Source organism: Takifugu flavidus, chromosome 7 (genome assembly GCF_003711565.1).
Source record: "Takifugu flavidus isolate HTHZ2018 chromosome 7, ASM371156v2, whole genome shotgun sequence".
NCBI classification, from domain to species: domain Eukaryota; kingdom Metazoa; phylum Chordata; class Actinopteri; order Tetraodontiformes; family Tetraodontidae; genus Takifugu; species Takifugu flavidus.
This window is the reverse complement of record NC_079526.1, coordinates 6,764,777-6,783,143: the sequence shown is the minus strand read 5'-3', so window position 1 is coordinate 6,783,143 and position 18,367 is coordinate 6,764,777. Positions and strand designations below refer to the sequence as shown.

Genomic DNA, 18,367 nt, shown 5'->3' with positions numbered 1-18,367 from the left:
ACATCAGAATTCTCATTAAATACAAAGAGTTAAACTCGTCCTCTCCGAATTTCTCTCAATTTTATTCAATTTCATCACGTAAACAGGGTTTCTACCTGCACATATTGATCGGTCAGCAGCTACACGAGAAGGATCACATAGCGCCCTCTTGCGGTGGCCGTGTGTCCGACCCAACGGTACTGAAAAGGGTGGGTCTGCTCCACCCAAACTGGTCCAGAGATTGTTGTTGGAGGAATAGAACAGAACCTGAGCAAAGCAGCGTTGTGTTGTATCATCAACATATCTCCACAATTGCAGATTTACACCGACAGATGATTTTATAATATTTTCAAAACCAAGACCATGAGACATCAGCCTCAAGTTTGTGATTACATGGTTCCTCAACTGGTTCAATATTCTTCCTTACTTACATAAATTCAGCAATTAAATTAACATCTATACATACCCAAGACCCAAGACCATGACGACATTAAATGGAGCTTTATAATTCATTCTCAGATTTAAATAAAATGAATTGGTCAATGGATTAATCTTAAAAGTACTTTGGAGGACCAACATTCATTTAAGTCCCCAATGCATAGAAAGAACAAAAGTGGGAGAAGTAATATGAGGGAAAGTGAGATGCTGCAGTGTACAGTCTGGTCCAAGTTATTATTATTATTACAGATTGTTATGACAGATTAGCAGAGACTGTATGAGAAAGTGAGGTATAAACTCTGGTGCCATCCATGATGGACCAGGCTGAAAAGAGTCCCTTTGTGTCTGAAGGTACAGTGTGTGGCCTGGCTTTGGCACATGTTGCCATCCATAATGATGGCAAGAGCATCCAACAGTCATGAAACATTTGTCCTGGCTTCACTTGACTTTATTAGACTGGGGCTGGTGGCATGTGATTTGTTCCCTTATGAGGTTTCTTCCCCACAAGCGGGACCAGGCCACAGTCGTAGGGTGTGGCACGCCTGTTGGCTGTCAGAGCTCGTCCCTCTCCATCTGCTGGAACGCTTCCAAGTCTTCCCGCCAATCAGCCAGCAGCTGGTCCACCGACCGGCTGCCTGAGTGTTTGTCACGCTCAGACTCCTCTCCCTTCTCGGAGTCTCTCTCCGTTTTGGATCGACCTCCATCTGCAGGACAAGGTGTCTCCTCCTGTGGACCAACATCCACTGTAGCGCTAATGTCTTTAGCTGCAGGGCCGACATCCTCCTGGGATGGAGCGGCCTCCTCATGGGCCGACTCGTCCAGCTCCAGCGTGCTAGTTTGGGATTGGCCGACAGGTTCAAACGAGGTGGGAGTTGTTGCTTCCGTCGTGCAGTCTCCCTCTGCTTCGTGCACATCAACACCTGAAAATACAGCCAGGGCGGGTGTGACTGAACAGCAAGCAACGTGGATGACACAAACATGCAAACACGCGCGCACGCAATCATCTTTTTTCCCCATCCCACAGTTGTTAATCAGTATAACATGCCCCCTGGTAGCCATTTTCATTTCAAAATGAACCTGTTTTCATGGAAAGGCTGTCAACTATAACAACGTGACTCTGATGTGAGTCATGATTCCCACAGACGAAAAACCTCTCTGTCTCTCTCGCATAGCTAAGAAAAGAAACCGGAAAATAGAAGAGCAATGTAATCTGCAGTTCTCAGGGAGGATTCACAGTTATAGATTCCAGAAATGAATCATCTGCTGATTACAATTTATTTAAGGAAGAGGCACCTTTTTGCCAAAGGATACTTTTGCAGCTGCAAAAATTGCATTGGATGAGTCACCTGTTGGAACAAGCCGTCTCGGGTGTTGACTAGTAAAATATTCAGCACTTAAGATTTTCTTGTGCACAGTGTGAAAGCGGCCATTAAACAACAATAAGAGAAAAATACACAGTGTTTATTATAGTCCTAACGGGCTCAGGCTCTTTGCTGGCACTGTGGCTACGTAAGGCAAAATAAAGAAAGATCATTACAGGCAAAGAGCCAAATTGAAAACAATAATGCTAATCAATTAAATTTATTTAGTAGATGGCTTTTTTGCTGTTTAACACTGGTTATGAAAGCGTAGAGAGAAGCTGACAGCACACAGATGATTGTATTAAAGGCAAGGTGCATTTCCCAGCCAGTTGTAATTATTGATCTGCTCGAAAAATAGAAAGAGCCATAATGCTGTAACCTATAATTTGAAAGTGAATTAATGACAAAAAGGATCAAGAGGCAGAAAAAAGCACCGTTTTGTGGAAAGAAATGTTATTTAAGGTGCAAAAAAGAATGACAAGCCTTGAAAACAAAGGGTAAAAATTTACTTACTGCCCTCAATCAGGCTCCCAGGGAGAGGTTTACCTTTGAATATGGCTGCTGTTCATCCAAAGAGGATTTTAACACACACAAGAAAGAGAGGAGAGGAAAGGCACTGTTACAGTTCACCACAAGGAAAAGTGGGAAATGGAAGAAGAGCTGCAGCATTAAGAGAAAAACCTCCACCACCCCACCCCATTCACCCTCATTCACTCAGACGGACGAGAACACCGCTATGATCACTTTTACCAACAGAACAACCAAGTGTCACACCTCTGTCTCTGGCCTTGTCGCTCAGCAGCACCTCCACCTCCCTGTACTCCTTCAATGCCTCTAAAAGGATGTTACCCTCCTTGTGGAAGAGGAAGAGGAGAGGCAAGGTGATGTCATCAGTGCTGCGGCCGTCCCCTGCCATCTGAAATAGCGGGGCTGTGTCACTGCTGCTGCCCTCGTTGTCATCTGAAAAAGATAATAATCAACCATTTTGCTGACTAAGATATTCAGTCCTAACATGAAAATGTTTTCGAGAAGGAGTTTAAAAGCCGATTTTCATCCCAGTGTCCCGAGTTCTGTGTTATGTCATTGTGTTTTGCCCGACCCTATTTGCCTGGCTGTGCCCTGGATAATCATGTTATCTAGTCATTAAACAGCCATCCATTTTGTTTCATCAGCTGTTTGCACTCACCAATGACTATGCCTCCGATGGCGCCAGCCTTCTGGATGTGTCTGGCCTTTTCTGCAAACATGCACTGTCCGCGCTGAAGCAGAGCGATGTGGCCCTGGACATACTCAGCATTGGTGATCTCGGAGCAGCCGCTGTAGGGTTCAGCAATGGTGACGAAGCCTCGCACCTGCAAACAGGAGGAAAGATCCATCACAGGTGAAATGCTGGAGGAAACAACAGAACGTGTCCTATCAATATCTATTAGTTCCACCTAATCCATTGAACAAGAGAACCCACTGACCCCTGTGGAACTTTTGGACAGATCTGTGCCAAATTGAGCCGGGCCAGCTGTCAGCACAACCCTGCCGAAGAACGGATGGGAGACGATCTGGATGGCTCTGGGCGGGAGCTGCTCTTTCTGCTGCTGGCTGGAGAGCTCCATCATCTCCTGCATGAACCGTACTCCATCCTCCGCTGCCACCGTGCTCACTGCCTGGATGAGGAGATGGTTTGAAATGCCTGCTTTGGGTGGTGTTAACAAATTTAACTGTTTCATTTTATAAGCCTTGTTTACCTGTGAGGGGTGCTGGACCAGCTGCACTCGGCCATCTTTCAAGTGGATGAGGCTGACTCCCATCCTCCTCAGCAGCTCCAGATGTTCAGGGTTGTTTGCCATGAAGTCCTGAGCCCTGAGGGGAGGACGGCCCATGCCAGGCTCCCTGAGAGGAGGAATAAGAAGAGGAGGATGCTTAAAACTGCAGTAAGGGGTGGGGGGCGGGTGGAGTCCAGCTATGCCACCTACTCATAGCTGAAAATATACAGAACATACCTGTAGGGAGCAGGGCGGGGGCAACTCCTGTCAACAGCACTACGGATCGGTTCTCTCAAGTTCCGAGGAAAGGCCGGGTCAGGAAAGAGGAGGCGTGTGTTTGGGCATGTCCAATCGAAGTTGGAGTCATCCAGCTCCTCATTCGACTAGAGGATTGTTAAATTTGAACAATATATCAGATGATATTACAAAAAAAGAACCTTTTTTTGCGTACTAAGGTAAGTACCGTCTTGTTGAGAGGGATAGATGAAGAGTGCGGAGCTGTGGAGAGGGATAGGGGCAGAAAATGGGCCTCGGTGGTGAAAACATAGTCCTCCACATCAAACAGCAATTCTTCATCTTCAGCAAACAACAGGAACAGGTATTTGAACATCTCGGCCAGGAAGAATGAATCCATTCTGGAAAAAAAATAAATACAGGGTATGATAGAGTAAAGGGAGGAGCCCACTTGAAAGCTTACCTAAAATAAATACTTAATGGTATGAAATATTTGACTAATGGGTGCTTGTATTTGTGACTGAAGGCTTTTATCATATTTATTATCTTAAAAAAACAAAGTCTCCATTCACACCTGTCCTCGTGGCTCCCAGTGCGTACGTCTTTCATTGCAGCAAAGCCGCAAGGGACGCGAGCAAAGCGGTTGAGGTTATCCAAGATGGTGCGACCTGCCTCCAGGTAGTAGGGGTCTCCTGTGGCCTAGTGGGTGCAGTTATGGAACCGTAAGTATATGATGCCTTGCTGCTCTAATGACCTCTAATTAATGGTAACAATAAATCTGAGGAATAATAATTGGTTTATGTGCTGTGAACTACTTAATGACTGCAGAAAAGGAGATGTCATAGACAGAGGAAATCAGAGTTATGGCATCAAACAACATGTTCAAGCACAGATCTGTATTGTGGAGGTTCAAAACAAAACTGCGGGGTGTCAAGCTTCCATAATAAATTACCTTATAAAGGAAATATGTACTCTCTGCAAACTCAGGTCGCAGGGGATGCTGAGCCCAGTGTACCCTGAAATCAGTAGTGAAGGCCTGAGGAGAAACAAAGGACAAAAAGGTCAGCAAACTATTCCAGGCATGTAAATAACCCAGGCAGACAAAGACAAGTACAGCCGTGTCACGTGAAAGCCTGTGTGTGCTTTTCAGGTCATGGAGACGTCATGGTTAAATGACACCAGGTCACTGACAGAAGGGCAGATATTGATGCTGAGCACACAGAAAAACACATTACCTCCGGGAGGAAGTTGTGTTTTTTGGTAACTTGATACAACATCTCGTGAGTTTCGATGGCAGGTCGGATATCCCCCTTCAACACCTGAGGCGCGTGCGGATGAGATCAATATTAGTCAAATGGCACAACCAAGCGGAAACACCTGGAATTACAGTAACTCAAACTGACCTGCAATCCAGGGAAGAAGGCCAACAGAGAGTCCATCCAGGTGCGAGCAGGAAGCAGAGGTTTATGGATGTGAACGTCCAGCAGCAGCGGAGGCTGACTAATGTACTTCATTATGGAGGCATAGTGCTAGATACAACATAAAGAGTTTAAGGTCTGAGACTAAAAGGCATTAAGACATACTGTAAACAACCACAGCGATCCTGCATCTGAGTGAAAGCTTCATAAAAACATTAGTGAAGTGATTTTGCAATCTTCTGACTACCAAGTAAACACAATAGAATTGTAAAAGGCAAAGACCGAAAAAATTAGTGTGATAGAGAAGCTAAAGTAGCAAAATACTATCAGGCAGAGAGGGATCGGGTTACTCACAATATTGAACCGCTGGAGAAACATGTCATCTCCCAAGAGGATGTAGGCCTTTAACAGGTATTCATAGTACGAGTCAATCCCGGCGCCGACTCCACTGTCTGGAGAGGTAAAACCAATCAGTCTCACAGACAAGACAGCAAATGATATTTTCCTGCGTCCATCACCGTCCAAGTAAATCTTCTGTTATACAGACAGAAAAATCTCTTTCTGACAGTAATCCCCCTCCATTTCTCACTTATTATTCCACTCACGCTTCCTTAATCTCCCTCCTCTCCCCATGTCTCACCCCTGCGCACCCACTCTCCAGAGTGGATGTTGATGGTAGTTCCCACCAGATTGCTGTTTCTCTGTCTCTTCTCCCACAAAAAGTCCATGGCACGTCGGGCGTGGGCCTGTAGGTGTGAGAGAGGGTTTGTAATTGTCTAGGATAAAAGCAGAGATTGCAACACCCGGGAAAATCATCACAAATAACTTTGACAATGCCTATGTTGCTGTTGTTTCAAATGAGTATACATCCAATATGTGATTGAAAATTGATACCTCAAACACAGGATCACCAGTGTAGCGACTTAAGGCAGCAAATTCCAGGATGATGGTCCCTGCACACGCCGTACAAGTGTCCGTTTCCGTGCCCGTCCTTGAATCGGGCCCCCAGACACCATGTTTCAAGTTCACCTTGATAGGTGGCAGACAAAAGAAACATTATAGAGGCTGCAGTGGCGCCATACTGGTTTATGGGAGAGTGAAAATGAAAACTATTCAGTCATTAAAAGTGGATTCAGACACAGTGGAAACGGTGTTGATGCTCACAAACGATGGTAAGTGGCTGAATTCAGACGGGCCTGTGTGTGTACTGGCTCACCCGTGGATAAGGCAGGCCACTGCTGGTGTTGAAGGCAGGCAGCAGTCGGAGGCCCAGATCTTTGGCCATATGCAGGAGCTCATCCTGGTACCACTGCATGTGTTCTCCTCTCTCTTTCAGCATCAAGGCCATAGAATGTCCTCCCAACAGCCCACTGAAAACACACCATTACCTTTTAAATCTCAGAAAAATAGTTGATTCTTAAGTCTTTTAAACCACATTGAACTTGTGTCTGTAGATGTGTGTTAATTCAACTCAATCTCACCCAAGGACTCGGATATTGGTTTCAAAGACGGAAACCACAATGTCATTGTCTAGCGTGACATCTGACAACACTTTCCGCACTGCAGCCTCGAACTCTGCTGTCTTGTTCAACAGCTGACAGACACAAACACAATATGGTTATGAAGGCCAACAGTCTTACTACTTTATAAGCAACTGTGGATGGAAACAGGAACAAACACAGTTGCATCAATTTTTCCAATGGATTAGGCCTGTCAATATAAATAAAGCATTAAAAGTCCAATAAGTGTAAATAAGCCACGCCTAACTCACCACCAAAGTATCCAGGGTGTCTATAAGGGTCAGAGAAAACCTAGAAGAAAGGCAAAAGGCTGTTTACCAAAGGTGTTCCTGTTTTGACATCACGGTGCTAAAACCAGCAGACGAAAGACTCGTCTTGACAAAAGTATTCAAATGTGTGATAACACGTTTCATCACGTGTGTAGAGTCTATATTGTGTCAAATGAAAAGTTAATACTCACTTTCCCAGAGCATCATCTACGTCACCTCGACTTGGCTCAAGCCCACGGACTCTTCCTCTGCATGTAAGCGGCATCAGCTCATCTGCTGGGTATGCGTGGTCCTGAAACACATTTAAATTTCAGCCACTGTTTTCCTGAGGAAAAGGGACCTGTCGCGATTCTTTAAAAACAGGTGTCTGTTTTTGGAAGACAACTCACCATATAATTCTGATAGGCATGGTCGAACATCTCAACCACTTGGTTCCTTTAATAAGAAGAAAGGAAACAGCTAATCAAGTGTCGTGCCATGTTATCAGAAGAGAAAATCTTTGGTTTTGTCCACTCACCTAAACTTGCGTTTCTCCTCCCGTGACATCCCATGTCCGTGGCTATATAATACTCCCAGTAGAGTCAATAAGAGCAGTATTGTTGGCATTGTAGTAGTTTGGCAGGATCTCAGCAATGTAAACAGAACTTCAGTTTGGCTGTCAGCCTGTCACTGAACAAAAACCATACCCTACAGCTTTGATGAGCACAATCCAAAAATCATAAAGCTACCTCTCCAAATCACACATGGCTACACACGTCATTTAAAATATTTTTTTCTGAGTTATCCCAAAATGGAAAAACCTGATTAATAAGGAGGACATGAAGCATCGTGAAATCCTCCAGGATTGTTTCTTAATATCAGCCTCCTCATCTTTATCTGTGTTTCATCAAAACCATAAGAAATGGAAAAAAGATATGCACACGCAATGCACACTGGCAACTAAATTAAATTGTTTCCAGGAATGTTCCCCAGATATTAAAAAAGTTCAAGAGTAACAAAGTGAGAATTGTCAGCCTTGAGTTGTAGTGAAAAAGAGTTTGAAGTCCTGTGAGGCGGAACCACTGTACACAGCTGTTACACAATGACAACACGATTTATCCCTGCCGTGGCAACACGAAGTCAGAATAATCCTGTTATTTGAATGAATACTACAAAGCTACTACAAAGACTAAATGTAAACCAAAGCAACAATTACCACCAGTTTATTAGCCCTTGTGACACTATATTTTCCCTCTTCTAAGCGTCTACTTAACCACCATTACATTAAACCTTTTTAAACAAAAATCAAACCTAGTGTCCTGAGAAGCTCGGGTCCACAGCAGATCCAGCTATCAACTTTAAAGCCGTAGGATCGGTCAATTATTTCCTCCTCTTGACAGTTCTCGCCAGCTCGCAGCGGCGACTACTTGTGTGCTGTGCTACAGCAACTAGCTAATCGAGCTAGTGACACCTAAAAGACCAAGAGTACCTGACAAATCGACATTGAAAAGAGAGCTATTATTGAGTACTAAACAAGAGATGTTCATCTCTTCGGTCAGTCTGGATGTAAAGCACATAAATTCACCGTCGGCTGCTATTTTCCCAAGCTAGCCTGCCTTCTAAACCGGATGCTGATGCGGTAAAATGTTAACAACATCCGCTTCCTGGAGAGAAAATTTACCCTCGGCAAAAACAATCAGGCGTCATTTTCGCATGATGAACATCATGCGTCTGTTTCTGAACGTTACTTAGCAGAATAAAGTCAGATAATAAGGTCATGATAGTACTTTATAATTTATACCACCGTAACTTGAAGATAACCGTTTAAATAGAGGGGGTGGAACCTGTTAGTCTATAATGGGGGGATATTTTTTCCGTAAGAATTACACACGCATACACTCAAGTGCTGCTTTCACTTCTACCAATAAAGGTAAGAAAAAATTTAAATTGATATATCCCGGCCTGCGTTGTTAACAGTAACGTGGCACTCTTAAGACGTTTATGATTAAACGTTTATAATTGCTGTAATTATTACCGTATAAAAGAACTGTATCCCATGTCACACGTATCGTGTTTAATCCTATAAAGGCATGTTTTATTTCCTTGTGTAGGACCCTGTTTAAACTTAAGGGTTTTTCATCTATAAAGAATATCCGAGTAGCGCTAAAATAGCATACACTGTCATGGAAAATCTTTTTTTTCTTTAAATGTATGAAAACTCTGAGGGACAGAGTCACCGCCAATAAAACATACTACCAGTACATCTTAAAGATATACAGTATAACTATGAAAACACCAAATTTATTTTTGCTTATCTTCGTGCTCTTCACATATCAACTACATTTCCCATAATGCCTTGTAGCGTCACTTGATGCTCAAAGAGCTCCACATGACGGTTGCGTCAACAAATCCCTGATCAGCATCTTAGAAGACAAGTCAAAACCGGTGACTTACTTCCCAGAGTAAACTACTGTTCCGTATAAACGCAAACAAAGACACGCTGTTGGGTAAGTCGAGCATGAAATTTTAATTAAAGATATTCGCTATGTCTGATTTACATGCACGCTAAACAATAGTAACTGTCTTATTGCTGCATTGTGCAGTATTTATTGCTGGCTTTTAACAAGATCGTTTGACGTGGAAATAATTTTTATTCAATTGTCATGTGTATAGGTCAGATTATATAAGAATCGTGTCAGTCATGGCTCCTGTTGACGATAATAAACTGACAGGACTGGTTGCAGCCACATTCACGCCATTAACCTCACAAGGGTGAGTAGTCTTCGTTTGCCCATTATCTGTTTCCTCCCAGTGTTCTGTAGTAAATACAGATTGGATTGGATTTTTAGTGTTTATGTGTACATTTAATCCCACTTCAAAAGGTTAATGAATGAGTTTGACTCTTCTGTATTTGTATATTGTGTCCAGCTTGCCTTTTCCTCTAACTGTGTTGGCGCATTTTCACAATATCCCAAAACAGTGAAATCAACCTGATGGAAATTGGACCATATATTGACTACTTGATAGAGAAGCAAGGGATAAAAAATATATTTGGTAGGTTTTGGGGGTTTTTCTATGTATTTTGGATTTCTCCTTTGACATTTGTGTTTCTCAATCAGGCCTGGATTGCATGAATGAAACATGTAGATAATTACCGGTAGTAGTCTTTCCTGTATTTTAACAACAGTAGCGCTCTTGGTGGGGGTTTAACATGCATTATTACCACTACATACACTGTTGTTACTGATCTCTAGACCTTGTAATGAAAACTCCTTTAAAATATTTTGAATTTCCTGATGATTCAGCATTATATCTATTTTCGTATAGTTTTTTCCTGACAACTGTAAATTCATTATTTTAGATTACATTACATGAACAACTGCCACTAAGGATCACGACTTGTAATCGAATGCTTTGTTTCAACAAACAAACAGGACAAAGGGCTGCAAAAAATGACATACGCTTGTGTGTGTTAAAATACAAAAGGATAAAAAAGAGTGTGTTTCTCTTTGTAACCCCACATTTTGAATAATGGAAAAAAGATTGCATAACTACTAATATATAACAAAAGATTTTGTTGTCTTGTCAATCCTACTGAAATTTTGTCTGGCAAAATAGGGCCTCTTTATCTTGTCTCCAAGTTTATTTTTATTCAGACTGTTGTTTTTAAGCTGAGCAAGGCCATTATGTCCTAGTTGTGAAGTGATTAAATCAAGTTTCAGCAAGTTTCTGTTTGACACATAAAATAATGCTTCCAACATGATACATTCAATTTTCTCATTGCTCGCTGTCATTTTCACCATTAGTGCTCATTAATTCTTTCCATGTGATTGTCCTACTCAGTTGCACCCCTGTATGGGTGGTCTATTTGAATACCAAATGGGCTAAAAATGTCATAAATGACATTTTTATGTCTGTGTATCCTACAGTACATGTAGTTCTCTATAAGAGACTATAATAAAAACCACAACTTACTTGCTTTTAGTAAATGGCACCACTGGAGAAAGTGTGTCTCTCAGCGTTGCAGAGAGGAAGAGCTTGGCAAATGAATGGTGTCTAAAAGCCAGGGGCAAGTGAGTTACATTGCAACGTCAAGATTTCTCCACATATTAAGATTTTTATAGCAAGAAAACTGCTTTAAATGTGTGCATGTCGGGGCTTGTTTCTGCAGAATGGACCAGGTGATTGTACACGTGGGCTGCATGAGTCTTAAAGATTCCCAAGAATTGGTAAGTCATAATTTCATTTCCTCTATCTGTAACATATCCCATCACAGCAACGCCTTCTTTACTATGATTACGCAGCTACATTGCGCACATAGTAGGAAGTAAAAAAAAAAAATTAAATCTGAAACCAGGTGCGTCAATCTCTTACAAAACAACTTTTTAATTAGGCAGTTTTTCTTGAATATAACTTGAAGTGCGTCTGTTGGACTCATCCTGTCTTTGATCTTTATATCCATATGCATCAGTGTTGTTTTTCCTCCTAAAATTACAGGAATAAATTGATTTCGCAATGAATGCATGAGTTGAGGTGACAATGTTGTCACCGCTGAATAAAAAGAATGGTTGGGTGTTTCTGTTCCTGATAACATTTCTCCTTCCAGGCTCGCCATGCAGCACATATTGGAGCGAGTGGGATAGCAGTCATCGCACCTTCCTTCTTCAAACCCTCTACTGCAGGTATGAATCATGGGAAAGCTTTCTGTTTCGTGCCTTCAATAGAAACATCATTCATACTGGGAGTCCATGCTTTCACACTTCCACCTCCACTGTTATGCAGATGTCAGTCTTTCCATTTCCCCCCCACATTTCTTTTCTTCCTTCTCTAGAAGTGTTGCAGACGTTTCTCCAAGAAATAGCTGCAGTGGCTCCAACTCTGCCCTTCTACTATTATCATCTCCCTGCCGTTACTGGCGTCAAAGGTAGCTCTCACTTAATTTTGGTTCCATTTTGCAGCCATGTTCAATCTCATCTCTGAAGACAATATCTAGCGGTGATACCACCATGATGGCGTTAACACTTGTCCCCCACCAGTCCCGGCCAGAGAAGTGCTGCAAAACATTGAGAAACTCATTCCGTCCTTCAGCGGTGTGAAGTTCAGTGGCAGCGACCTGTTGGACTTTGGCCAGTGTGTCAGCTGCAGTCCGCCTCACTGGTCGCTTCTCTACGGTGTGGATGAAGTAAGTTTTTCCTCTTTTTTTTGTTCTGTGATGCTTGTTCTGTTATGCTTTGATGCGATGTGACAGCTGATAAAAGGCCTTAAACTGTCAGCAGAGGACAGGTGGAAGCCAGAATTCCAACCAACCAACCACCAAGTGTTTCTTATATCAGCTGTATATAACTTGAACTAGTGTTTGTATAATAAAATTTCTTCATTCATAGAAATTTCACTTCTTTTCCCTAAGCAACTGCTTGCAGGTCTTGTCCTGGGAGCCCATGGAGCTGTTGGCAGGTCAGAATATGAATCCTGACTCTAAATCAAACTTTTGTCACCTCATGTCAAACACAATCATTCTATATTTTTTCTTCTGTCCACAGCACATATAACTACTTGGGCTGTCATATCAACAACCTGATTTCAGCCTTTAACAGGGGTGATCTTATCCAAGCAAGATCAATACAGGTACTTCCTGCCTCACTATTCTTCTCTCTGCTATCTGTTGGTTTCTGATGGTTTCTTCTGTAGTTTCAGCTGCAGGAGCTGCTCAGTTATGCTATCAAACTCGGTGAGGAAACACCTAAATACGTAAAATGTGCAGAAACAAATCTAGATGCGTATTGTTGGATTTTAGAATGGTTTATTGTTCTCTGCAGGCTTTGATCTGGGAGTGAACAAGCAGCTGATGATTGAAGTCTCGGGTTTATCTTTAGGACCCCCTCGGCTCCCCGTGAGGCCGTGTCCTCATCCTCATGCTAAGGAAATTGCACACAAATATCAGACCATTTTCCTTTAAACCCTGAATTACCCTGAATTATTACCCAAAGGCCGACACCTGGTGCTCCTGTATTTTCAAATAAATGTTGGTTTTGCTGGTTTTGTCATCACGTAGAGGGCTACTAATACAATCTATTGGGCATAATATGGCGCATAATGCAATTAACTAATGCAACTAACTTTGATTTTGCTGTTGATTCTAGTAAAAGTAAAACCTTTCTACATTTTTATACTAATTTGTATTGTGAAAATAATTTTTTAACTTGTTTTTAAACCTACTCTGATGTAAGTTAAAATAGATGTTTATATGAATTTTGTTTGACAGATTTTACACAAGTATATACAACAAATGTTTCTGAATCCAGTTTTGTTCTATGCGAAAGGTCACTATGTATTTTGTAATGAACATCCCTTGACTTGTCATTGTCAGGGCAGATAACTAAATTCAAAATGAGGAACAAGTTTTTGTACATCTTTTTTCTCTCTTCCCTGTTTTTTCTTATCTGTGCAGAAAGGAAAATTGTCCGTTGTGTTTATTGCAAATTACATTCACTACAGTATATGAAAGTCCTCCATGATGTTGTCTGAACAAGTTCTAACAAGTATTCAGGACAGTTTTCTCCAGCTGTGAAAGCGAAAACAGAGAGATTCAGTTAATGCCCTTGGGGTGGCTGGCACATCCTGTTAGCGATTATACGTGTACTCCCCAAGTTTAACATTGTTTTCTGTAACAGACACAACTGCCACTATCTTCGGTTGGCCTGACATGTTTGACCTTACAGAGGAGGTGGGGAGGGTCTCCAGCTGCAGGTGTCTCATCACAGCAGGGGCTCAGAAAATAAACCCAAGAGTTTATATACAAATTATTTTCGCCATCGTTCTGCATGTCGCACCATTATTGTCCTGATGTAAAACATTTTCAGATATCTGAATGTTAACAGATTAGACTGTGTGACACTGTAAACATCATCTATGTTTTGCAGTTTTTTTCTACATCAGCATTCCTGGTTAGAGTTTCCTTGCTTTCTTTCTACATGTGTCTTCAACAGGAACACTAAAATGTGAAAAAGGGAAGAGTGGATGCATTTTGTGTAAACTGACCATTTTTACAGAAGCCAAAATTTCCTTGTTGGGTGTATTGTATTGTATTGTATTTCCCTGATCTCTACCTATTCTCTCCACTACCTGCACCCCCCCAACCCCCCCCCCCCCCCCCCCCTAACCATCCCCCCCCCCCCCCCCCCAGAGGAGGGTCCCTCTATATGAGCCTGGTCCTACTCAAGGTTTCTTCCTTTTAAAGGGGAGTTTTTCCTGCCACTGTTACTTGTTGGGGGTCAGGCCCTGGGATTCTGCAAAGTGCCTAGAAACGATTTTGATTGTAACAGACGCTATATAAATAAAGATTGATTGATTAGTTGGTTGATTGATTACGATTTTTCAAAGTGAACAATGCTGCCCCCGTTGCACACAATATACCACACAAGTTGTAGAAACTCACTCACAGAGATTGCGTGTCTCTGACTCATCTCCGTTTGCTCCACGCTGTCGCCTACAGGACCTCAGGCTTCTTGAGCAACTCTGGCGTCATTAGGTGTAATCATTTAAAACTACAGTGTCTTAGCAAGCTGGGTTTTATAATCACGAGTGAAGGAAATTTTGGACAAATGTTTTACAGTACTGTATTTAAAAAACATTAAGTAAAAGTATTCCCAACATTAATGATAGATGCAGAGAAAAAAACATTTCATTTTAGATTCAAACCTGCTAAAAATATATCTTTTGTTCACGAGCTGTGAGACGTTGTTCATTTTATGAGCACATAAAAAAGTCTTTGTTTTTTGTTAACAATTTAAAATTATGATTGACATTTCAAAATGTAAATAATGCATTTTTAAAAGGTGATTACGTATTAGGTTTTCTACGCGTATACGGAACTGTACGTTCAAACGACGGAATCATTTGACTGTGACACGCAAAGCTCCGGCGTTTCCGGCCAGCTCAGCGCATCAGCCCTGTTGTGTTGTCACTTTACAGCCTGTCATACACACGCACAACTTACCTACAGCAGTTTGGAGACTCGAACAAAAGCCCAGACATTGCGGAGAGATGGTGCTGTTGACGATGATTGCTCGTCTGGCGGACGGGCTGCCTTTAGCCGCTTCAATGCAGGAGGACGAACAGGTAAAAAAAAAAAAAAAAAAACAGCTGGTTTTCCAATGGAGTCTTTAGCTGTCTCATTGATATCACTACGAGCATATGTACAGTTTTAAACGTTGAATGCAACTGACTTTCTGCCACCTAAACAATAGTGAAACCATTCACACCTGTACCCATAAGCCAAAGGAGTTCTGAAAGAGCGCCGAGGCCGACGATGACCATATCCTGTCAGCACAGGTTTCCAGCGATTCTAATGCTGATTCAAATTTAAATTGAACTCTTCATACCTCTACATGTATAGTCCACACACTAACAGGATGTCCATGCTTTGATCTCAATATTTAGGGCTGCTGGTTTGCAAATATTTGAAAATAAAGCGCATATTTTTGTGGTAATAATGTATAAGGAGATAATGCATTTTAACCCCCTAGTAGATGTTTGCTATTCATTAAAGGGTTTTTCTATTACAGAGTTCTTCTCACTAGATGGCGCTGGCTTGCTTAGTTTCCAAATGTCAAACGTTAAGGCAATAAAAAGTGAAAGTGACTTAGGTTTATGTTTTAAATAATAAATAAATTAATTAGTTTACCTTAAATCCACCATCGTGGTTTGCATCTAATGATGTTCTGTTGATAGCTGCTTAAATATTTGTTCTTAAAGTATTTATTAGTAAGTGTGAAACAGTATAAAACATTTTAGACTAGTATGATATCCACATGATTTTCTTTTTAAAAATTGACTGAAAACAAATTGCTCACAAAAAATAATTACATTTTAACATGATGTCTCATGTCTTTCCCTCACTCTGTTCTTTGCTGCCAAAAGGGAAGTGAAAAGGTTTGTTGTGTCTCTGCTCTTTTTTTTTTATATACATTTATCTGTCTTGTTTTTAAAAAAACAAGAAGAACTAAAACAGCCAAGAAACGATGCAGCATCAAATGCAGCCCATGAGTCTAGGCTAATTCAGTTTGCTCTCAGATGCAGCATCACTATTATATCTGTGGTGAACCTTTTTATAGTCCAGGGGCACGAAGGTTTGGCTGCTTGGTAGAACAGCCAAGCAACTAATGTCATATTTTAGCAGTAAATAAATGGCATGTTTGCTTCTCTCACGTCTCACTTCTAAAGTTCAACTTTAGAACTGTCATGTTCTCCATTCAGTAAGGGTTTTGATCAAGTCTCGGGCCAACTTTTGCTCGTTTCTATCTTGCTTTAGTTGGGCCGAGACCTCCAGCAGTATCAGAGTCAAGCTAAGCAGCTTTTCAGGAAGCTCAACGAGCAGAGCCCAACACGTTGCACTTTAGAGGCCGGTTCAATGGCATTTCAGTGAGTATGAAACCAATAACTCAGGATGTTTGTGAGCAGCACACATGTGGATCAGATCATTATTTCTGCTGTTTGTTCCCTGCAGCTATTTGATAGAGAAAGGTGTGTGCTACCTGGTATTGTGTGAAGGCAGCTTCCCCAAGAAGCTGGCCTTCGCTTATTTAGAGGACCTGCAAGCGGAGTTTCATGAGCAGCATGGAAAGAGGGTCCCCATTGTCTCCCGGCCGTATTCCTTCATTGAATTTGGTGAGAACATGAGACTATAATCAACTATGGAATGGAATAATTATCTTGTCATTTCTTTGTGATGAACCTCGGTTTGATGCTGCTCCCTCCCCAGACACCTACATCCAGAAAACCAAGAAGTCGTACATTGACAGCCGAGCAAGAAGGAATCTGGGCAGCATCAACACAGAGCTGCAGGACGTCCAGAGGATCATGGTGGCCAATATAGAGGAGGTGCTGCAGAGAGGGGAGGCCCTGTCTGGTATGTCCAAATGCTCAGAGCTGTGAATGTGACCCTCCTCACATCCTGTTCACGTTTACATGTCCTCCATTGTTTTCATTTCTGGATCCACCAACGTCTCCTCTCTGCCCTGCAGCTCTAGACTCCAAGGCCAGCAACCTGTCCAGCTTATCAAAGAAGTACAGGAGCGACGCCAAGTATCTGAACACCCGCTCCACCTACGCTAAGCTGGCAGCCGGGGGTGTCTTTTTCATCATGCTAATTGTCTACGTTCGCTTCTGGTGGCTCTGAAGGGGCAAATTGGAGGCAAGGGAGGTATCAAAATGGAGAGTCAGCTGAACCGAGTCTGAAGACGCTACGAAGTTTAATCCTCAACCATAAAAAAAGGATCTCTGCTCTTAAGACTTTGCAGATGCGCCGCCGCCCATCTTCTTTCCTGTGTGTGGATGCGTGATCTAAATATAAATGTCACAATGCATATTTTTATTTTAAGGGTTGGCTGCTGTTTTTGAAAGTGATTGATTGGTTTTGAAGCATGTGACGGGGAGAGAGAAGGTCCTCTTTTATTTGTTCCCAAACCTTCACTGTATGGAAACAGGTCTCATTTAATTCCCTGTAATGTCTAATAATAGGGAGGAAAACAAGAAGAAAAACCTTGAATTTTTTGATCCAGTGGGCGTCTGTATTTGGCCACTTCAGCTGTGGTGGCCTAATTAATGACGACAATATACAGTAGGTGCCACAATTAGCTAGAATAAAGAAAATTGTTAAAATATAAAGAACATCAATGGAAGCTTTCCAAATGCTACATTTGAATTAGCAGAAGTCTTTGGAGGGATATCAGTGAGCCTATTGAGGATCTGTACAAAGGTTTTTAAGGAGAGGGGATCATTTTATACTTGCCAAGGTGCAGAGGTTTGTTCAACATGGAGAGGTCTCTAATTCAAAGTTACAACTTTCAAAACGTCAAAGAAAGATGACAGTCTGATATGGCTACAATGTTAGATATAAACCCTGAACATACAATTAAATACATTTCAACTGTAGAGTGAGACATTTTCCCTGTTTTTACAGCATAAATGTACATAGTTTATGAACACCAAATAACCAAAATTCAAAAATCCCACCTTTCCACGCTGTTTTTGTACAGTACCTGATCCGTTCTTCACCAACTGTGTCCACATGCTTTTTTGTGACAGTGTGGACCTGCACCACTCTGTAAAAATAAAGAAAACACAAAAGATGGGTGCGCCATTTGATTGCAACGTTTTGACTCTCACACAGCATTCTATCTATCTGTCTGCCTGTGGGAGCAGCAAACATGAGACATGATAGTATCATGCCTCAGGAATGCTGCTCCCACCTCTGGCCAGCAGGAGGAATGCTTTCCCCGCTGATGCAGTGAACGGTGACCATCAGATTCCGGCCGTCACCCCTGCTGACGGAGCTCTACTAAATTGTTGGAAAGGTTTCCAGAGGCTCTGCATGTCTGTAAAACTAGCTTTCAGCGGGGAGAGGCCATCTTC

The 18,367-nt window shown here is 42.0% G+C and overlaps 3 protein-coding genes and 1 long non-coding RNA gene across 8 annotated transcripts; 2 read left to right on the top strand and 2 right to left on the bottom strand.

The window, feature by feature from the left end:
- Nucleotides 1–43: 43 nt before the first annotated feature.
- Nucleotides 44–8,608, bottom strand: edem3 (ER degradation enhancer, mannosidase alpha-like 3). 3 transcript variants are annotated; one of them, XM_057038270.1, is made up of 21 exons: nucleotides 7,494–8,608; nucleotides 7,366–7,411; nucleotides 7,168–7,268; nucleotides 6,959–6,998; nucleotides 6,669–6,781; nucleotides 6,404–6,557; nucleotides 6,082–6,216; nucleotides 5,828–5,933; nucleotides 5,542–5,639; nucleotides 5,173–5,298; nucleotides 5,005–5,088; nucleotides 4,722–4,805; nucleotides 4,344–4,468; nucleotides 3,999–4,170; nucleotides 3,773–3,918; nucleotides 3,518–3,662; nucleotides 3,245–3,436; nucleotides 2,965–3,130; nucleotides 2,553–2,738; nucleotides 2,292–2,339; nucleotides 44–1,337 (listed from the first exon to the last, which is right to left on the bottom strand). In XM_057038270.1, exons 1-21 carry the CDS (start codon nucleotides 7,580–7,582, stop codon nucleotides 970–972), a joined length of 2,724 nt encoding a protein of 907 aa, XP_056894250.1. In that variant the 5' UTR covers nucleotides 7,583–8,608; the 3' UTR covers nucleotides 44–969. The 3 variants fall into 3 exon arrangements, with proteins under 3 accessions (XP_056894250.1, XP_056894253.1, XP_056894254.1); XM_057038273.1 differs by having other exon boundaries at nucleotides 2,292–2,336; XM_057038274.1 differs by lacking the exon at nucleotides 2,292–2,339 and having other exon boundaries at nucleotides 7,494–8,605.
- Nucleotides 8,609–8,646: 38 nt separating this feature from the next.
- Nucleotides 8,647–13,157, top strand: npl (N-acetylneuraminate pyruvate lyase (dihydrodipicolinate synthase)). 2 transcript variants are annotated; one of them, XM_057038288.1, is made up of 13 exons: nucleotides 8,647–8,885; nucleotides 9,337–9,462; nucleotides 9,629–9,727; nucleotides 9,936–10,009; nucleotides 10,941–11,028; nucleotides 11,127–11,184; nucleotides 11,562–11,637; nucleotides 11,787–11,879; nucleotides 11,992–12,137; nucleotides 12,363–12,409; nucleotides 12,496–12,580; nucleotides 12,644–12,683; nucleotides 12,772–13,157. In XM_057038288.1, the coding sequence occupies exons 3-13, from the start codon at nucleotides 9,657–9,659 to the stop codon at nucleotides 12,909–12,911; spliced, it is 918 nt and encodes a 305-aa protein (XP_056894268.1). In that variant the 5' UTR covers nucleotides 8,647–8,885; nucleotides 9,337–9,462; nucleotides 9,629–9,656; the 3' UTR covers nucleotides 12,912–13,157. The 2 variants fall into 2 exon arrangements, with proteins under 2 accessions (XP_056894268.1, XP_056894269.1); XM_057038289.1 differs by having other exon boundaries at nucleotides 9,318–9,462.
- On the bottom strand, nucleotides 12,736–14,809 carry LOC130528672 (uncharacterized). The gene is made up of 2 exons (XR_008951348.1): nucleotides 14,116–14,809; nucleotides 12,736–14,073 (listed from the first exon to the last, which is right to left on the bottom strand). It is a non-coding gene; the product is annotated as an uncharacterized LOC130528672 (long non-coding RNA).
- A 46-nt stretch (nucleotides 14,810–14,855) lies between these two features.
- Nucleotides 14,856–18,084, top strand: sec22bb (SEC22 homolog B, vesicle trafficking protein b). 2 transcript variants are annotated; one of them, XM_057038290.1, is made up of 6 exons: nucleotides 14,856–15,073; nucleotides 15,875–15,886; nucleotides 16,266–16,375; nucleotides 16,461–16,621; nucleotides 16,716–16,862; nucleotides 16,978–18,084. In XM_057038290.1, exons 1-6 carry the CDS (start codon nucleotides 14,999–15,001, stop codon nucleotides 17,130–17,132), a joined length of 660 nt encoding a protein of 219 aa, XP_056894270.1. In that variant the 5' UTR covers nucleotides 14,856–14,998; the 3' UTR covers nucleotides 17,133–18,084. The 2 variants fall into 2 exon arrangements, with proteins under 2 accessions (XP_056894270.1, XP_056894271.1); XM_057038291.1 differs by lacking the exon at nucleotides 15,875–15,886.
- The last annotated feature ends 283 nt before the right edge of the window (nucleotides 18,085–18,367 follow it).